Source organism: Calypte anna, chromosome 2 (assembly GCF_003957555.1).
Source record: "Calypte anna isolate BGI_N300 chromosome 2, bCalAnn1_v1.p, whole genome shotgun sequence".
Taxonomy (NCBI): Eukaryota; Metazoa; Chordata; class Aves; order Apodiformes; family Trochilidae; genus Calypte; species Calypte anna.
In genome coordinates this window covers 42,805,624-42,824,723 of record NC_044245.1, presented here as the reverse complement: position 1 = coordinate 42,824,723, position 19,100 = coordinate 42,805,624, and the positions used below count along the sequence as shown (strand labels likewise).

Genomic DNA, 19,100 nt, shown 5'->3' with positions numbered 1-19,100 from the left:
TGCAACGGTGGTTCAAGGGTTGGACTCGATGATCTCTGAGGTCCCTTCCAACCCAGCCAATTCTATGATTCTATGATTTCCTCTGGTCCTGTCATTATTCATTTCGGAGAAGAGGCCAACACCCACCTCCTTTCAGGTAGTTGTAGAGGGCAATGAGATTTCCCCTCAATCTCCTCTCCAAACTAAACATGCCCAGTTCCCTCAGCTGCTTCTCATATGTCTTGATCTCTGGGCCCCTCACCAGCTTGGTAGCTCTGCTCTGGACATGTTCCAGAACCTCAATGTCCTTCTTGTAGTGAGGGGCCCAGAACTGAACACAGTATTCGAGCTGCAGCCTCACCAGTGCTGAGTACAGGAGCATGGTCACTCCCTTCTCCCACTGGCCACACTATTGCTGATACAAGCCAGGATGCTGGTGGCCTCCTTGGCCACCTGGGCACACTGCTACCTCACGTTGAGCTTACTGTCCACCCTCACCCCCAGTTCTTTTTCTGCTGAGGAGCTCTCCAGCCACTCCTCCCCAAGCCTGTAGCATTTCCTGGGCTTTCCTGAATATTTATGAGAATATTTATGAGGTTATTAACAAGAGGCAAGGGAAACAAACAGTCTGTGGGGCTGGGGAGGATCAGAGGTGAAAAATGGAATGGGCCTGCAGAGCTCTGATGGCAAAGTTATTAAAAGGAAAGAAAATGCACTACAAGAAAATGCTAGCACTCTATCCCAGCTCTGGAGGGAGTATAAATCAGCATAACATTACTGTGGCTGATTTAGGAGAGCCACAGGCTAGGCCATGTACTCTCAGTGCTGCATGCATCAGAGGAGGAATTTAGGTATAGCAGTGAGGTTCTGCTGTAGCTACTCTTTTACTGGGCAGGCATTTACTGTTTGCCAATGGCCACGTCACCATCACAACTTCAGCGTTCAGCTATCTCAGAATTTGAAAAGGAAAAAATCCTTTAATTTTGTTTCCACCTCATATAGTACTCACAACACTGATGAGGAAGACAGAACCTGGATGTACATTTTTTTGGAAAGCACACTGGATTACCTTCTGGAAAAAGGGAGTCTCTGAATGCAAGAGACTGCTTCATGCTGCAGTTAAGAGCATGGAAATCCATATATATGACACTTCATTCACTGCTTTGCAGCCAATTTTGTTGATTAGGATCATTAGGATACGAGAAGAAAATAGTTAATGTGCTGTAACCAATATGCAAATGTTAGAAAATCTGCAATCATATAAAACTAATTTTAAGTGAAATGGGATGGTCTACAAATAACAGGCAAGAATTGCTAGAAAAGGCACTGACAAAGGCATGCAGGAAAGCAGCACACAGCCTAACACACCACCCAGGAGGAACAGGGGTGAGGAGAACACAGGCAGCTCACACACCCAAAGAAAATTACTTCAGAGAAATGATGCAAAACGAATGCTGAAAAGATTTCAGCCTTCTGAAGGCTCGCTCAGTACTGACTTTGTAGGGTGCCAACATCACCACCCTTGAGGCAGCCAGCAGAAGAATGGCCAGTGGCCACAGGACTACCTTCAGCTTCAGTGGATGTGAAGATGAAAGATTGCTGCAAACCCTTTCCTGAGTGGAAACTGATTAGTCAGTGAGGTCCTGGGGATCTAAAGGTCCTGGTGGCTCCCATAAATAGCCTGCTCTTATGTCTGTTGCCTGCTTATGGAGTTTTTCTCACGTTGGCTCTGACATTCATAGTATGTGAAGTGCAGCCACATGGAAGCTTGGGGGCACAGCTTAGATATTCTCTTCAGCAAGAAGCTCATTTTGTTCTAAGAAAACAACAGCAGGAGTATTCACATGCCCCTTTAAAACATCAAGGCAAAAATTATTAGCTGGCAAGACTACAATGGCAAAGCAAACACAGATTTTGGGATTGTTGTTCTGTGTCATGCCCCCTCCCGCCCCCATCCGTTAAATCAGAACTGTGTTTGAAAACAAAGACAGATACAGTGAAAATTAATATACAGAATTATACAGAATTAGCACTTAAGTGAAGGTCCATTGTTGTACTGTGATGTTTCAACACACTTTTCAACTCTCCTGTTTCTTGTCTTATTTGTACAGCAATGTTTTTCTTCCCCTCTCTCTAGAACTCTTAATCCTGCCTTGAGACACTCATCTATCAGCCCATCACTCAGAAAGCAAGCCATTTATCCTGCTGTTCAAACATCTATCCAGACCTTGAGAGGACAGTGGGGACCTGGGAGGAAGAAGAGAACAAAGCACTTTTCTGGTTGCTTTAACACTGGTTATAAACTGTGGAGGATACCAATCTAGCAGGAAAACATCTCACGCTCCTGCAGCCTTTTTTCCTCTCTTCCCCAAGAGCTGTACTTTTGACACATCTGTTTTTCAAAGACACCACCATGTAGGAGCTCCACCTAAGGAAGAATTTTGCAGGGCTAGATCTGAAGTAGTCAGTGCATTACCCCAGCAATGAAGCTGAATTCTGATCTCAGGGAAAATGAGTGTCAGTATAGAACAAACTACTCTCCTCCCTGGGGCAACAGAGGTGTGAATCCCATCAGCACAACCCCTGCCACATGCTCTGGAGCTCCCCTACCTGCCTGACTCTGCTTCTTCCCACCAACATTCAGGAAAACCTGTGCCCAGAAGGCTTCCCTTTGCAACCACCTGACTCATACTTAGCAAAGCATGTACCTGTTAGCAGCTATTACCGATGGATTTTTTGAGCAACACCAAAAAAATTTTCTTGATCAGACTGCTGTGCAACCTCCACATCCCCCCCGCCCCACTTCCAAACCATCCACTTCCTTTCCCACAGACCTGTGTGTAACTCACAAAATGAAAACACGATAAACCACAGCAAATTATTTTTTCCACTCCATCCCTTCTATCTCCCATCTGCTACCCCAGCCCTTTGCTATTGAGGTGTGGTAAAATCTGATTTTAAACATGAAGCTGACACTGTAGTTTCATTCTCTCAAGTCAAAATATGAACAGTAAAAACCCGCCCATGTATGCGATTTATCACAGCAAAAAATAAATCTACTGCAATAATGATTTTGACCAGTAATAAAAAGCAAAAAAATATTAAGGAGGTTTACAGCAGTTTAATGAAGGCTCTCATACCAAATTTTGAACTCAAAGTTACAGACAGAGTTATTGAAAAAAAATAACTTACAAGGAAAAAGCTGATGAGAATTGCCCACCTAGCCATGGAATTAACTGCAGCTTCACGCTGTGCTTAAATACTCACCACACAATAGAAACAAATTTAAATCACAACCAAGACACACACAATTCACTTCCATTCTGTTTTTGATTACAGGTATTCAGCATGTAACTTAACCTCTGGAAGTTACTTTGAAGAACACAGAGGTTTGGGGGTTTTGTAACACTCACCGGAAATAAATACCATTTAAAGAACACATGTGGAGTGCAATAAAATGGACACTTAGGCACTGGTACAGTCTAGTCTTCTTCAGCCCTCTACAAACTACAGAACATGAAGTTTTAAACCACAGATGAAGTGGAGAGCAGGGCAGAGCTGTACAGGTAGTGCAACAGGTTATGTACTACACAAGAGCACATCTGCAAAAGGTCCCAGGAGATTTTTGTTGAAGATGCAGCGTATCCACACCAGATATACTGTGAAGGGCTTAATGTTTTCTGAGAAGGTGTGATTCTGGTGAGACAGTATATAAGGCATGTAAGTGTTTTCCCCTTGCTCTTGTATCCACACCTCATATTTCACTTCTCTGACCTTCAGGTACTTCAGGTTCCAGGGGATATGCCAGGACACGGAAAGTTTAGCTTCGCTTGTGCCCTGGACAGAGGCTTGACACTTGGCATCCCTCACTTTGCCAGGGTAGAGGCTACCGGACCACTTCTGCTTTTTGGGCCCAGGCTTAGACTTCACGGTCTGCCTGATGACATGGATGAGAGAAGGGATGTTCACCTTCGTGTCCTGGTAGGCACGGAACAGCCACTCGGGGTTGCGGCAGCAGAGGTGCCGCGGCACCTCCGTGCTCTTAATGATGCGCTCCTGTTCAGCTTTGTCCAGATGAGCAATCCCACCCTGATCCCAAGGTCTGTCTGGGTAGGTAATGGTGTCTTCCCTGACGGTGTTCTGCCACGCAATGTACTGCAAGTCCATGCCAGGAAGGGTTGCCAGGGTTTTATAAGGGGTATAGTGTTCAGGGTTGATAGCATAAGGAAAGAGCTCCACCACTGTGGCACCTCTTGGCAGGAAGAGAGACATGACTAATTGAGCCCCATGCATGCTGACCAGCATGGATGCATTGCTGATCAACCGGACAATGTCAGAAAATGAATGCTCCTCCAGAGAGACAGTAATGGTTTTCATCTGAAACTCCTGAGCGAGAGCCAGGATTAGTTCTGCCTCATTTAGGATAAGTCTGTTGATTGTTCGACTGAACACTACGATGTACTCCTCATTGGAGCTTTCCTCCAAGCTGACGTTCAGCTTCTGCATCATGAATTTGGTGAACTGCCTGATCTCGTTACCAGAAACCAAAATGTTAGCTTTTGGCCCTTGTGGCTGGACAAATCCGTACTGGTACCAGGTGGTGATTTTGGACAGTCCCACGTAAGCTTTGGTAAAGCAGACGAGCCTGCCCAGGGTTTTAAGCTGCTCCCTGAGGAGTGGCTGCTTGTTACTCAGTAACTTGTAGAGGTCAAAGTGAGCACCTTCACTCCACCCTTCCATGAAGAAGAGCCTTGCCTCCAGATCTAAATCAGAGAACTGCTGCATGGTGTAATAAATCGGGAGGAGGTCGTCATGAAAGACGTGCATCAAGTTGTCTGGGTTGAACCTGTTGGCAATCAGTGCAACGTCAGGCACAAAGACCGGCTTTGGCATAAATTTCAGGGCAGCAGCTGGCAGCTCCACAAAATTGAAGTACTGGGTGTTGTGATCCTCCACCGAAGAGAGGTCGAGCAGAGCTGGCTGGAACCTCCGGGAACCCAGGTTGGGCAGCATGACTGAGGAGTTGCTGTGAAAGTAGACAAACTCCTCAGCCTCGGTAGAGTAGCAGAGGGACTCAAAGCGACAGATGCGATCGGTGTGCATCTTGCCAGTGCACACCATCCTGGTACCCTCCTCCACCAGGGCCTGCAGAGCTGCGTGGTAGTCAATCTGAACCTGAGAGAGTTCCTGAGACTGACGCATGAGGACCAACTCCTCCTCGACCCCGAAGGCATGCTCACGCAGCTTGAAGTACTTCCACAGCACGGCAGCCAGGACAGACACGAGCAGGGCATTAAACACAGCTGCTATGTTCATTCTGTATCAGATCCTAGCAAGATGACAGGTGGGGAATGCAATGGAGAGGGAACACATCATTAACACTCCTTGACATGATGAGGGCGAGGACCTGTGGGAAGCAAAGCAAGAAAGGCCCCAATTAAACAGCAGGTTTGTAGCTCTGCCATAAATCACGTTTCAAGACTATCCAAGAGAGTTTAGGCTTTTTTATTTTTTTTTCAGCAATTTTCTCCCTTCCAGGGAATGGGGGAAAAGTAGAATGGGTGCCAAAGAACTACTCAACCCCCCCCCCCCAAAAAAAAACCAACAAAGGCAAACAGAACTGCAAACTGCTCTACAGGAAGGCTTCCTCTCATTTTCATTTCTACCCTTTTGGAGCAGAAAAACTGAAAGAGTTTGAGGATGAGTGGTATGTTCCCTGGGACTTTGGCTCACTCTGCTTTTTACAGACCAGTCCAACAGCAAGCAGAAGGACAGCACTGCAATCACTGGGCTACTTGCACACAGCTTGGGAGATCCAGCTCCTTCTCCCTGAATGCCACACAGGACTTTTGCACAGTTGCAAGTACCCAACTCTAACTCTTGCCTTTACTGTGCAGATAACAATAGTACAAAGAGTATTGCCAAGTATAGATTTTGCTACACTCCATTCCAGTACAAAATATGAAGTGGTGAACATAACATTCAGTTTAACTTTATTGTATTGAGGCGGGCCGGAAGGAGAACTCCCAAGTCACTCAGTCATTTCTTTGGCTGCAATCTGGGATCAAAGGCTAGGAGATACCATTGTCTTCCAAAAGAAGTAGCAGCATGGGAGAGAGGAGAGCTCTGCTCTTTACAGGAGTAACCAATGATTCATTGGAACAATCAAATCTTTGTTTAGTGAGAGTCTGACTTGCACTAGCACAGCTAACCCTGATACAAATGGGAAGGTAATATATTTGAAGTGTTTCTGGTGCTGGTGTTTTCCCATCCCAACCTCAGGATCTCTTTTGTGCTGCTCCAAGGCCTCCCTGTTTCATTTTCTGTTCTGGAAGAGATTCTGCCACTGTTTTCTTTCTATGTAGAAATACTACTGTCTTATATCAGAGTATTGATTATATTGTCAACTGTGAACTGCAATTGAGATATTGATTCATCTACAGTATTTACAGGCTCCAATTTTTATTACGTATCAAGGTTCACTGCTAGTCAGGCTGTAAATAATTGCAGCCACGACTCATGGGGAACTATAGGAAGGGAAATTTCTGCTTGGTACATACCTGATTAGACTGTTTTTAACTGTAGTGTTTAAAGGCAATTTAAACTCCCTTTGATGCAAGTTTGGGGGGAGGGGAAAAAAGGAATGTCTCAAGCTCCTGCTCTGACATCCCAAGCAACCATCCCTTAGCATTTTAACCCAGAGCTGCTTGTTCTTATATGCTGGAGTGGAAGAAGACAGCAAGACACATTTAGGACCAAAGACACCTTTTCTAATGTCAAGGGAGTTCTTTTGAAATGAGATATTGCAGCCTAAAAACTGGATCCTACAGTCTGGTTCATGCAGCTTGGAATTAAATGAAATTCATGGAATTCAGTGAAGCTAGAAGGGATTCCTATAGCTTGCAAGATCCCAACAGCCCATGGGATCTCTGTGTTAGGAAGAACTGGAGCTATGTGGGAGGATGAATAATGCCAAAGAAGTGAGTGCTAGCTGTAAGCCACACAGATTCAAGAGGTGGTCTCTGGGGATCTGAGCAATGAATTCATTTCAATCTCAGAGCAGCTCTGGCTACTCAAATGTAGCAGAAATGAAGTCCACCTCCTTTGGCAAGTGGTCTGAAAACATGCCTCATTTAGCAACTCCCTAAAAGCAACCAGCAAATTAAAAGGGTGTTATATTGATTTCAACCGTAGAAAAAAAAATGGGAAGGGACTCAGAGTTGTAATCTAATTACCAGGGCACAATCAGCTTTCCCTAAACCACCCCCCAAAAATGCTTATCTATCTCATTCTTAATACTTACTTATCTCTTCAGCCAGTAAAGGGATGAAGGACTACAATAAGCTCTCTAACATTCAGCCTTTGCTTCCACTACAGCAACTTAAACCTGGTCTTGTCTGGGCTAGAAATCCTGCAGAGATGAACGATGGCTGCCACGTCATCCCTCAATCTTTCCTTCTCTCTAACTGGGGAAGACTGCTTCTCCTGATGCCTTTGCAATTCTCAACTGTGTCTGTTCCATGGACAACCTTGAATGGAAACCTAGTGGAGACAGCAGTACATCACTTTGTTAAGACTCTGCTAATGGAGCAAAGACAGGCTTCTGGAAAAGACATTGCTGATGGGGACAGATAAGTTATTTTGTTGGTATGAGATGTCTAAAGCTTCATTTTACTTCATTACCTTTGAAAGACATCCAACAATTTCATCCAGCTCCCTCCATAACCCCTCCACTAAACATATCATCTTGTGAGCTTTAAATTACTTCAGCAGAATCACCAAGGAAAGGACAAAGCAAAGCCTGCTAGTCAGTAAGTAAAGGAAATCTTTAACAATCAACTACTCTGCCACAAGCACACACTTCAAATGAAGGCCAGTCTGATGGCTTTGTGAAAGTCAACTACTGCTGCTCAGAAGAATAAAGCACCTCAAAGTTCAATGGAATCAGTGCAAGTTGCAATAACCTGGCAGAGAACTAAGACTACATGGCCTCTTTATTATTCCAATATGGAGGGGAGAATGTGTATGTGGGTGTTTCAAAGGCACCAGAAGCCAGTACTCCATAAAAACATCACTTGTACCACCTGCACTTCACAGGCATCTCTGTGGTGGAGAGCTCTGCTGACCATTACAAACCCCTTGAGCCGAACAGGCCTCCTTGGAAACAGCCTGCTCTGACGTTTCAACCTCACTGCTTTGTTCTCTCCCTCCAGCCCCAAGGGAAGGGCACAAGAGGCACTTCAGAGATGCAGCCTGATGGATCCAACCAATGTTCAGACGTTAGCAATTTTCATTTCAGACTCTGCTACAGCAATACATGCTAAATGGCTACAAAGGAACAACTCAGCCTTTTAATAAAAATTACCTGCAAGGCCCTCCTCCATCTCTTCCCTCACTGCAGCTCTTTCACTTCCCTGCACTTAGCTGGAGTGAGTGTATGTGTTTAGCCAACCAGGTGTCCGGAATAAATGTTAAATGCTAGCAATGCTAGAAGGAATCCATCTTCATTCCTGTTCCTCATTGCCAATTGGTAAATCCTGTTTGTCACTGCCTGGCTGAAAGCTACTTTTGATGGAAGTAAACAAGGGGATGTGGATGGAAAGGGGTATCACAGGCAGAACTGAAAGGAGAATTTCACAGGTACTCAGGAAATGGTCTTGATTCTTTGCCTGTTTTGCCACATTTTATCATCCACCTTTTTTATAATCTGATGCCTTCAGTGAACACAGACTCCAGAGAACTAAATTCTTTGGTCCTTCAGTGAGCAACAAATTGTACAGCTCTTTGCTTTTACAGACCCAGGGGAGCTGCACCAAAGGGGTAAGTGCAAGCAATTCCTTTCCATGTCCCATGGCTCCTCAGACCCCCAAGCTGAGGTCAGTCATTAAGTGTCATCAGCAGCAGCAGTTCTGGCATCAGAAGCTTTCCATGCAGTAGGAGGCAGCGGGTAACTGAAGTAGGTGAAAGCATTTAGTGTTCCACCTGAAGAGAGCTATCCCACAATAAAAGAAACTTTTGTTACTAAAACTACTAAATGGGAGGGGACAGGAAGTGTCCTTGAGGAATCCTGACAGGAGTGGGCTGCAGGACAGCAAAAGGTGTGAGAGAGGCAGACAGAAGCAGCACATTTCCCCGGCAGTGATCCTGAGAGGGCAGGGGGGCAGCATGCAGCTGGTGTGTTCAGCAGGCACTTCTGGCAGAGAACTTAACCATCCTGCAGGCCCATATACTAGAAGTATAGACACAGTAATGCCTCCTGCCTCTTAGCTGCTGGTCATCTGATGTGGGAAGGCGACAGAAAGCACAGATAAGGAAACTGTTCTTCACTTCTTCTTAACATGTAGAAGAGATCAAAGTGGGTGGGATGGGAGAGATGAATTTCTGCTAATAGGCAGTTGGCACAAATGACTGTTTGGATTCATTTAAGAGATGAGTACTGTTGTTCTTTTTTTAATTATGAAGCTAGGGTAGGATGAATCACTACTTTAAAGCTGTTGATGGACACTTTTTTTTTTTATATCGCTTCTTTTTAAAGGAGAAGTTGGAAGAAAAGCTACAAAGACCACACAACAACACCACCATAGGAAAAAAAAAAAAGAAAAAAAGCATGCATTACTAGGAACCTCAGAGGAAAAAAACCAAGAGCTTCAAGAGTTTGCTTAGGGAGAACAAGGGTGACCAGAGTGAACAGTATGTCTCAAGGGGGACCACTTAGTTCTGCAGGTATTAACAAAATGAGAAGTACTGGGTTTGTCTACTTAGGCCCTGCCACACTTTGGTTACCACGCACAAGCACTTTCCAAGCCAATGCTCAGTTTTCCTGAGCTACAGCAGGCTAAAAAGTCCTCACAAAATGGAAAAAATCATGAAGGACATACATTTTCAGAAAGCATCACCACTCTGTACAGAGAGAATTGCCTCTACGTGGAGGCCACCTTGGGTGAGGCTCAGCTGATCAGCTTCCCACAGAGCCTGCCAGCCACAGCAGCAGTGTCCAAGCAGAACCATCTCCACAGTTCCCAGAAATGAGGCACAACTGGGGCTGCTCCTGCCACCAGGACAGGAAAAGCTCCTTCCAGAGAGAGCTGCATGGGCAGGGGACCCTGAGCCACCCCCTTGTGACAGCAACACAGTGGGAGGAGGTGTGGGAGTATATATTCCCTCCCTGAAGATATTTTCCCCATTAGCACTCCCTGCCTCCAGATCCATCTCATGCTGGCTTTCAAGGATCGGCATAGAAAAAGTAAAGCGTGCAAACATGGTATTTCACACTTCCCCTGCAAAATGTCTTCTGTTCTTTCTCCCATCCCTGATGCAAGAAGCTTAGCTAAGGATGCAGGATACGTAATACATGCAGTTTTAAATACCCACTTCATTCATGCTCAAAGCAGAAGTTGCTAGAAGGCAGCTTTCCCAATTGGAAGGAGGGGGAGTTAGGATTCAACAGCCAAGAACTGGCTTTTATTCTCATCTCTGTCACAGATTCCCACAGAACTACAAGCATCTCAGTCCCCACAGCCCAAAAGGCTGTTATCATCTTATTCACTGTATTTGTTTAATGAGATACATATATCTTTCACAGTGCATATCACATTAAAGAAAGGATGGTACACTGAATGATTGATATACTGGAACATTTTCTTTGTAAGAAGCAGATAAGTACAGAAATGCTGACTTTTTAAGCAGGAAAAGAACAGATTCTTGAAGGGACAACACACAGAAATTAAAGATCCAAAGATCTCTAACAAAGCCTGATACAAAAAGGGGGTATGAAAAATGAGAATACCTTAACTCTACAGGCTCAAGTTGAATTTTAAATACAGAACTTTATTCAGAAAAAAAAAGTAATAGTATTTAAAAAAAACAAAAAAAAAATCTTACAAAACCATTAGGTATCTATAGACAGTTGTAATAAAACTTAGGTTTATCTTCAGCTTTTATGTAGGAATAGAAAGCTAAAGTCTTTCTAGACAAGACTGCAACCAAGGAGATAGGCTCTGTGCAGTGGTCCCTATCGCAAACTTACCTTCAACATAAACAGGAGAATATTGGTGGCTACCAGACACCTTCCAGTTGTGCTTATGAATGGAAAAATCTAAGCTTTCTTCCATTAAATTTTGGAGACTGTGAGAGCTGGGATAGGGGGAGATCCAATCTGACTTTCAGGTTGACTATCAGCCATTGGTTTAGTATCTGTTGATACTACTGCTGTGATCTGCAAAAGAACAGGTATAAAGAAATAACCCAACGTCAAGCAGCCAATGCATATAAGCAAACCACAAAACTGAGATAAAAGTATGAAACAAAAATTAATACTTGGGCTTTTAAGCTTCATATTTTCAAGGTCTTTTCTCCATCCAGGATTATGTGAAGTATGAAATCCTTTACCCAAACAAAAACTAACTCCAATCTCCAGAAAACTTCCCTCAATAAGATTAATTTCTGATAAATGAGCTTAAGGTGGGAGATGTAAGAAAAATGAGCTAAAAAAGAGGGCTTCTCTCAGACCTCAAGTCTTCACCTGACAGTCCCAAGTCTAAAGATGAAAACCCAAACCACTCAAAATAACTACAGCTAGACAGAAGGGGAAGCTTAACAGACAGAGTTCATTCCAGCTGATCTTTGTTCACCCAAATACCTCATCAAAACCTACTGGGTTATACTGGCATCGACAGCACTGTTGTATCAGTAAAAAACCTCTCCTTTTGTCCGGACTCCTGCTGTTAGTCTGTAAGCAAGATACCTTTGTCAGAAACAAAAACCTGTTTGAGAGCAGCAGGTTTATCTTACTTCAGTGGTCTCTGCAAAGCAAAGGCAGAGTGGGGGTGGCTGGAGAGAAAATTTACTAATGCTGCAAAAGTGAATTTAAAAGGATTTGATGTAAAATCCAAAAGTACCGAACAAGATGAGCTTCAGCCACTCCAACGATGCCTTTGGGCTTTAGCTGCCACTTGTTATCCTCTGTATTTTATCTATCCTTCCTTTCTTTTTATCTCAAATGGGAAAAGTACCTGTGGTATTTGCATACTGAGACTGGTTCTTAGCAGCATTTACAGTCTGAGCTCCCCATGCTTCCCATTAGCACAGTGCCCGAGACTGCTACTGTGTGCTGCAAATTCTAAGCAGAAGCTGAAATTGTTCGGAGCACAGCACAGCCAATAAGAACAGTGAAAACCCCTCCCTGGTTACCACAAGCTCTACATTAGCATGTTTTTAGGGGAGTACAAAAAAAAAGTAATAAATTAAAAAAAAGTAATCCCAAAGCAGCACCTGTCCAGTAAGAAACACGTATTTGAAAACCTACAGAATTTAGTCTGGATCAAAGATGTTTTCCCCATGAGACTTTTGTTTAAAAAATGATAAAGCAAACCACCAGTCAAACAAAGAGGGACTACAAAGACCTGGGATTATAAATGAACTACTGACCTCCTTCCCACACATGCACAGCAACAGAGGAGAGATTCAGTGTGAAGTTGCAAGGGGGAACAAAAAAAAGGCAGCATCAAAAAGCATGCTAACCCACCCACCACCCAACAAAGTACACTGCAGCCAGGAGTGCCAACAAAACTGAATTCAGAGCCCTATGTGATCAGCACAGCAAACAGAGCACAGTTATAATAACACCCAGCAAAGAAACACAGTAATTCAGAGCATCTGCAACCTTTTTCATCTTGGAAGTAGTATCACTGGATAGATTTTAGAGTTTCAGCACATGCACGCATACCTGGTGTTGCTAAATAAAAGGAAATGCTATCCCGTGCCTCTCTTTCACCAGAGAGAAAAAAGAAGACACCTCTAAAGCTATGCTTTGCCGGGTAACGAGCACTCTCCAATCCTCTTCTTTTCCCACCACCATAAAGGAAAAGAAAAAAATCGTAACTAACAGCACAGTAATCCGTGCACTATCTGCAGACTGAACTACCTTTCTCCCCCAGGTCTGAGCATGCTCTGTCTGTCGGCAGTGTCCTATCACTCCAGCTGGCTCACCTCAATTTGTTAGCCTCCCAGAGGTCAGCCTTGCATGCAGGATGATTTGCTGCAGTATTCCTGCAAATCCCCAAAGGGCGGCCACGCTGAAACAAACACCACCGTGCTGGTTCACAAAGCTGAGCATGTCTTGGGAGACAGACGGCAAACTGGTTTGGTTTTGGGGGGGGTGCATTTTAGGAATCACGCTTTTAAGCGTTATTATTGCCACTACCACTCCAAACACTTCACACAAAAGAACAAAACAATAGGAGAGAAAGGAAAAAAAATGCCCCTTGCTAGAGGATGTGAAAGGCATTTGGCATGCTTTCTAGCAATTCCCTTGGCACCAGGGAAGTGCTTTCCCAGCTGTGATGGTCAGCAAATGGCTCAGTATTGAACAAGGCTGTGAGTGCCCTCCTTCAGAGATCCAGGGAACCATATTTTTGAAATGAAGTTATCCTTTATGGTGGAAAAAGTAATTCCTAAGTACAAAGGCACAAAAAAAATGAGCCAGGGCTTATAGAAGTATCTCTACTGTGTCCAAGGCGAAGGTCGTGAAGGTGAAAAGTGCCTTACACCAATCTTCTCAGCAGAGCTTGAACCTGTGGTGGGACTGAGCAGCTTCTTTAAGGCATCAGACTAAGCAGTACTTACTGAGAACAATTCAGATCCTAATTCCACAACTGGACCTATATGTGGGATCAGAAGGGCAGCCCAGTTCTGCCCACAGCACCCATCAAAAAGTGTCATGGCAGGAAGACACATCACTAAGCACGGGTCAAACTACCTAAGTTATTAGGAGTCAGATTCCAGTCCTGTAGGAACACTTGCAGATATATCACAAGGAAACACACGAGGCTTGCTGCAAATATGTTGTTTGTATATTTGCAGGATACATCTTGTTGATCACCTGGAGGCTTTTTCCCTTTAAATAAGACATAACAGGTGAGGTAAAAATGACGAAAAAGAGGAAAAGTTCTTTAACACCCACATGTACACACATGTCTATACAGATACTCTCAGATGAAGAGCAACCATTTTGCATAAGGAAAAAGAGAAAAGCATCCCTAGGTTTATGCTCATGACAGGAATTATCCTTGTTGCCAAAATGAAGACACTCAAATGGCTCCGCATTAAAAAAAATACAATTAGGTAAAATATGGGGTATTCGAAACTCCCAACTAGGAGAGTTCAGCAGCTGCAAGGGCTCACATGGTACCTAAACTCTCACTCTAAATAAGCAGTCACAGACAAGGTGGCATCTCAAGCTTCTTACCCTCCCCAAATCATGCTGGAAGCAATGTGAGTGAGCGTATAAATAGATTTACTGCATCTGTGGTGGTTCACTGCGCTATGGAGTCACGCCACCTGGGCTGGTTACTGCTGACCAAGCCTATAGTCACTTTGTTCATGAACACCCCCTGCTTACTGTAGGACCCCAGCCCCAAGAAACCTTCTGTTTCCAAGCAAGAAGGCAAAACAGCCCTGCCAAATTAATCCATGGTAAGTGACAGGCTGAAGTATTTGCAGAGCAGTGAGGGATAATACACTTTGAATTACAGTAGCAATAGACCACAGTATTAAGTACTGCAATACCCTGCAGTTCTTGGGGTGAGGATCCAGCAGCCTTTCAAGTTATTACAGGTGACAGGTCTCTCATTCACCATCACAAATCCTGACTTAACTGTAGCCAGTATCTCACCCTGGGAAAGCCACTGCATAGGCACAACCTGCAACCCGGCATGGCATTTGGGTATCTCCTCCTCCTTCCCAGGACACTGCCTCAAAGAAAGCATGTCCCTCATCCAGCTCTTCCTGCCTGCTGTGGCAGAGGCACTGCTTCCTTCGATGTAAGATGAAAACAGGGTAGTGCTGAGGCAGAGATCTGGCACAACCGTGAGGCACAAAGCAGCCCCAGGAAGATGATGACTTGTCCTGTCCAGGACCCAAGGCAGCTGCCTGAATACAGCCACCTCAGAGCTGACAAGTGTGAGTGTCATTCAGCATCACACATGCAGTAATACTGAATATGGTATTACTGGGATAATGGTATTATATGGTATTTATAACCTTGGGTTTCTGAGTACCAGTTAAAAGACAAACGCAGAAGATAAATAAGCTGAAAGAAACAAAGAATAAAACCAAATAACGCTCTGCAGAATTGACAAAAGGTTCTTGACGAAACTAGACCTTCAAAAATGAGACTGCCAGCATGATGAATAAACACAACCCTTGTATCTACTAAACTAGGGCATCACAGAATTAAAACAGGCATTTTATAGTTTCCTGCTCTAGAGTGTCACTTTTACACCTCTGCCTTCTTGGTACAGAACAAACAAAATGGTTCTGGCCCACTTGGAAACACTATAAACCATCAACTCAAGCGTAGGCCTTGAAGGCGGTTGGAACACCTCCCCTGTGAAGACAGGCTGAAGAAGTTGGGGTTATGCAGGCTGGAGAAGAGGAGGCTCTGATGTGACCTTATAGCAGCCTTCCCATATGTGAAGGGAGGCCACAAGAAAGCTGGGGCTTTTTACATGGGAATATAGTGAGAGGACAAGGGGAAATGGTTTCAAATACGAACAGGGGAGATTAAGGTTAGACATCAGGAAAAAAATTATTGCCTGTGAGGATGGTGAGACACTGGCACAGGTTGCTCAGGGAAGTTGTGGATGCCCCCTCCCTGGATGTGTTCAGGTTGGATGGGGCCTTGAGCAACCTGGTCTAGTGGGAGGTGTCCCTGCCCATGCAGGGAAGTTGGAACTGGATGAGCTTTAAGGTCCCTTCCAAGCCAAATCATTCTGTGATTCTATGAACTACAACTACGTCTATGCTCCTCCTGCCTCAAAGGGACATTGGTCAGTCATAGCAGCTTGGGGAAACAAAGAAATAAACAAAAAGAACAAATAGAAAAAACTTCCTCTTTGGCAGGCCCACCCAACCTGTCCTGTTGGGACTAAAAATATCCACAGTCACCCTTCTCTTTTTAGCTCACCTCATTGCCCTCTGTCCCCTCTGAAAGCAAAAGTGCTGTCTCCTGTGGAACAAGCCAGATGTTTTTCCTTGGAATTTTGAAAGCTGAGGAATGAAGTTAGATTTGTAGCTGACTTTAGCAGAGGGAAAAAAAAAAAAATCTTAATTTTGTGTCTTTTGCACTCCAGAAAGTTCCACTGCATGACCTAGCTTCCACTGATGCTCACAGGAATGTTTCCACTGACTCCACATAACTTCATCTCCAGTTAGGGACTTTATTAGTGAGAGCCCTGATAACCCAGAGATACCATGCTGGGCTGCTTATCTTAGTCCAGTTTTGATTTTAATGAATAAAAAAGTATAACATTTACAGACTAGTCTTCTATTTATGAATAAACTTCTTTTCTATCCCTGGAATGAGGCATATGCACAGATTTCAAAGGCACAATATATCACATCACATGGAGCTTGATAGTTTAATCTCAGTCCTGAAGAGGGTCCTATTGTCAATCTGCCACACCACAAAGTAACTGAACAAAACTAAATCATTAAGGGGGAGAGGGGGAACAACAACCAAATAAATCAAACAACTCTAGAATATTAACTGCCTATTACTACTGCACTGTAAGGCACTAAGAGTGGAAGCCCCAAGCTCTTCTCAAATTGTCAGCACCACTGAAAGTCCCAGAGGTTTGACTAGGCTGACTTGGCTCAGAGCCAAGAGTTTGAGAAATATTTAATACCCCAGCAGCCTCCAAAAATAGCACCACAGAAGAAAAGCAATCAACATTTTTGGAATTCCTAAAAAGCAGAACAGCACAAACAATACTCACCAAGGTAGCAAAGTCGTTTGAATAGACCCCTCCTGGTTTAGCACTAACAAAGAGCAGGTAAATCATTATTTACTGAATCTTTGCCTTGCACATGTATGTTGCAGGGGTGCCTGCCTGCATCACTGTGAGTCACAGCATTTATTATTTATACTCCCAGAAGAATGCTCTATAAGAAATTATTCTTTCTGCAGTGCTTTTCAACAAGAAGTGCATCTCAATTTCACAGTACAGAAAAATTTCATGCCTGAATGGACAAGAAAGAACCTTTGTGTTGATCAGTACACAAGGAGACAAAGGAAGTGTTGGGTTTCTGGACATTAAGACTAGGACTCCACACACTGAGGATGGCATTTTGATTCTACAGAAGCTAACATTAAAACTGATGTCAAAAGGACCAGGACTTCAACTAGCTGAAAATTAGTACGCAAGAATACACTTTGGCAGGGAAAAGGGTATTTTTTTTTAAGAAGTATATTAATGGCCAAACCTCATTTTGCTCAACTGCTGCAAGCATGACATTGACAGGCTTAAGAGATGCAGGATTCAAGTTTGACATAAACTCGAGGTTTACAAAGGTGTAAGTTTGATCAAACACATTTCACACACATGCTTAGGTTACATGTCTCTACATCAACCTGAGAAATTCACAGATGCTTATTCTCTTCCACAGATCTGTGCATAGTTTATATGTATAAAATACATAGCTGTCCTGGAAAAGCACACTAGCTATCTAAATATGCTAAACTATTCACTCTAATAATCCCTCCAGCCCCATTAGGGACCACCCTAGCAGCACTGCAAAGACACACTGGCCTGTTCCTGCAGTTACAAGCAATGCGAGTTCTGATCAATGGCATGGGAGAGTCACCTGCTAGCTTCCAAGGCAGGAGATGGCTTTGGCAACTATTCTGACCCAAACTAGGTGTCACTTGTCCTCTTTCAGGTTCCCATTTTGCCATCAGTAATGACAGGTCCACAGCATGACACAGATAAACCAATTCCCTCTCCCTACATCTATGCTGACTGCATAACTGAGCATTTCACTGCCTTCACTGGATTAGGCACTCACTGGTCAAGTGGGTGTGACTGCTCTGTGACTGATGAGAACATCTGAGTTCACAAGCAGGATTCCAGTAGGACTGTTCCCTGAAGCTGCCTTTGCCCTAAGCTTCCACCTTCTGGTACATTTGGAGACTTGGTGCTTTCCTAACAATTCTTGAGAACCAACACACGCAAACCAAAGACCTCGTACTTCATGGAAAGAACTCCAAAAGAAGGCAGCAGCAGAAGCTCCTACGCACTTGACCAAAAGAGCAGGTTTGATCCAGGCTGAAGTGTGTGTTTCAATTAGCCAGTCTTGACAAATGCCTGGAGGTGCCTCACTCAGCAGCATGTAGGAATGTAGTTCAGAGCCAAAGTAAAGGAGAACCTAAATCAAATCAGAGGAAATAAAAATGTTCACTGCCATTTTAAGTTTCCAAATTGCAGATAGATAGTTTTACCTGTACACCATACCCCTCTATACCACAGCATTATATTTTAAAGAAAAATAACCCAGTTGTTTCACATGACAGTAGTGTGATTTTAACAACAGATAAGAATACTTATAATACTTATATAAGAATATTACTGGACACCCCCCCACAATACAGTGTAACCACTTAAACTGATGCTAAGGGGAGCACAAAACATCCATGGTTTGGGCTCACAGCATATCCTGGGGGTGTTAATATTCACATGAAAATTAAAAACAGAGAGCAAGGTCTCATGAATCATCTAAATAAACATATTATACTGGAGGAAAAAAAAAACAAACAAAAACCCAATGATTGTTTTTTTCCCCAACAGCATCACCCATAGTAATGAGAAATGTCTGCTGGCCAATTTAAACACTTCCTTAAAATTGTTTTTTGATTAGTACTTAAATACCCTAGTCTTATTTGCCCTGTGGAAAAGAACCATTCTTACCTTGTCTCTCATCTGATTACAGTAACATCAGAGGGCCCAGCAGAGCAGTATTAATACATGGCTGTGGGCCAGGCATTTACTGGTTCAAATGTTATTCTGAGGGCTACTGCTGCTGCTGACAGGAGGAAGAGAAGAAAGCAATATGAATCATCTTTCTCAGCTTCAACATGAACCACTGCATGCAACAGGGATACTGTGATGAATACACTGACTTGTACAAAACCATTCCAACTCCTCCAGGTGTCATAAGCAACAATTTACAGTTCAATAGCTAGGAAGAACCTCTTTCATGCCCTTGGCAGCTTGAAACTTTACAGAACTATTGAATCTAGGCATACTTATCAAGGGCACAGTAGCAAGAGGAAGAGGTTCAACCCT

General features: G+C 43.7%; 1 protein-coding gene across 4 annotated transcripts in view; it reads right to left on the bottom strand.

The window, feature by feature from the left end:
• Positions 1 to 3,083: 3,083 nt before the first annotated feature.
• Positions 3,084 to 19,100, bottom strand: part of POMGNT2 (protein O-linked mannose N-acetylglucosaminyltransferase 2 (beta 1,4-)) — a 32,471-nt gene continuing 16,454 nt past the window's right edge. The window contains exons 1-3 of one of the 4 annotated variants that reach the window (XM_030446327.1): positions 12,704 to 12,918; positions 11,006 to 11,194; positions 3,084 to 5,386 (exon numbers count right to left, since the gene is read on the bottom strand). In XM_030446327.1, coding sequence (XP_030302187.1) covers positions 3,559 to 5,295 — 1,737 coding nt within the window. In that variant the 5' untranslated portion in view covers positions 5,296 to 5,386; positions 11,006 to 11,194; positions 12,704 to 12,918 and the 3' untranslated portion in view covers positions 3,084 to 3,558. Of the gene's footprint in view, positions 5,387 to 7,282; positions 7,340 to 11,005; positions 11,195 to 12,703; positions 12,919 to 19,100 lie in introns of those variants that run through there. The other 3 variants (XM_030446326.1, XM_030446330.1, XM_030446328.1) reach the window with 3 other exon arrangements.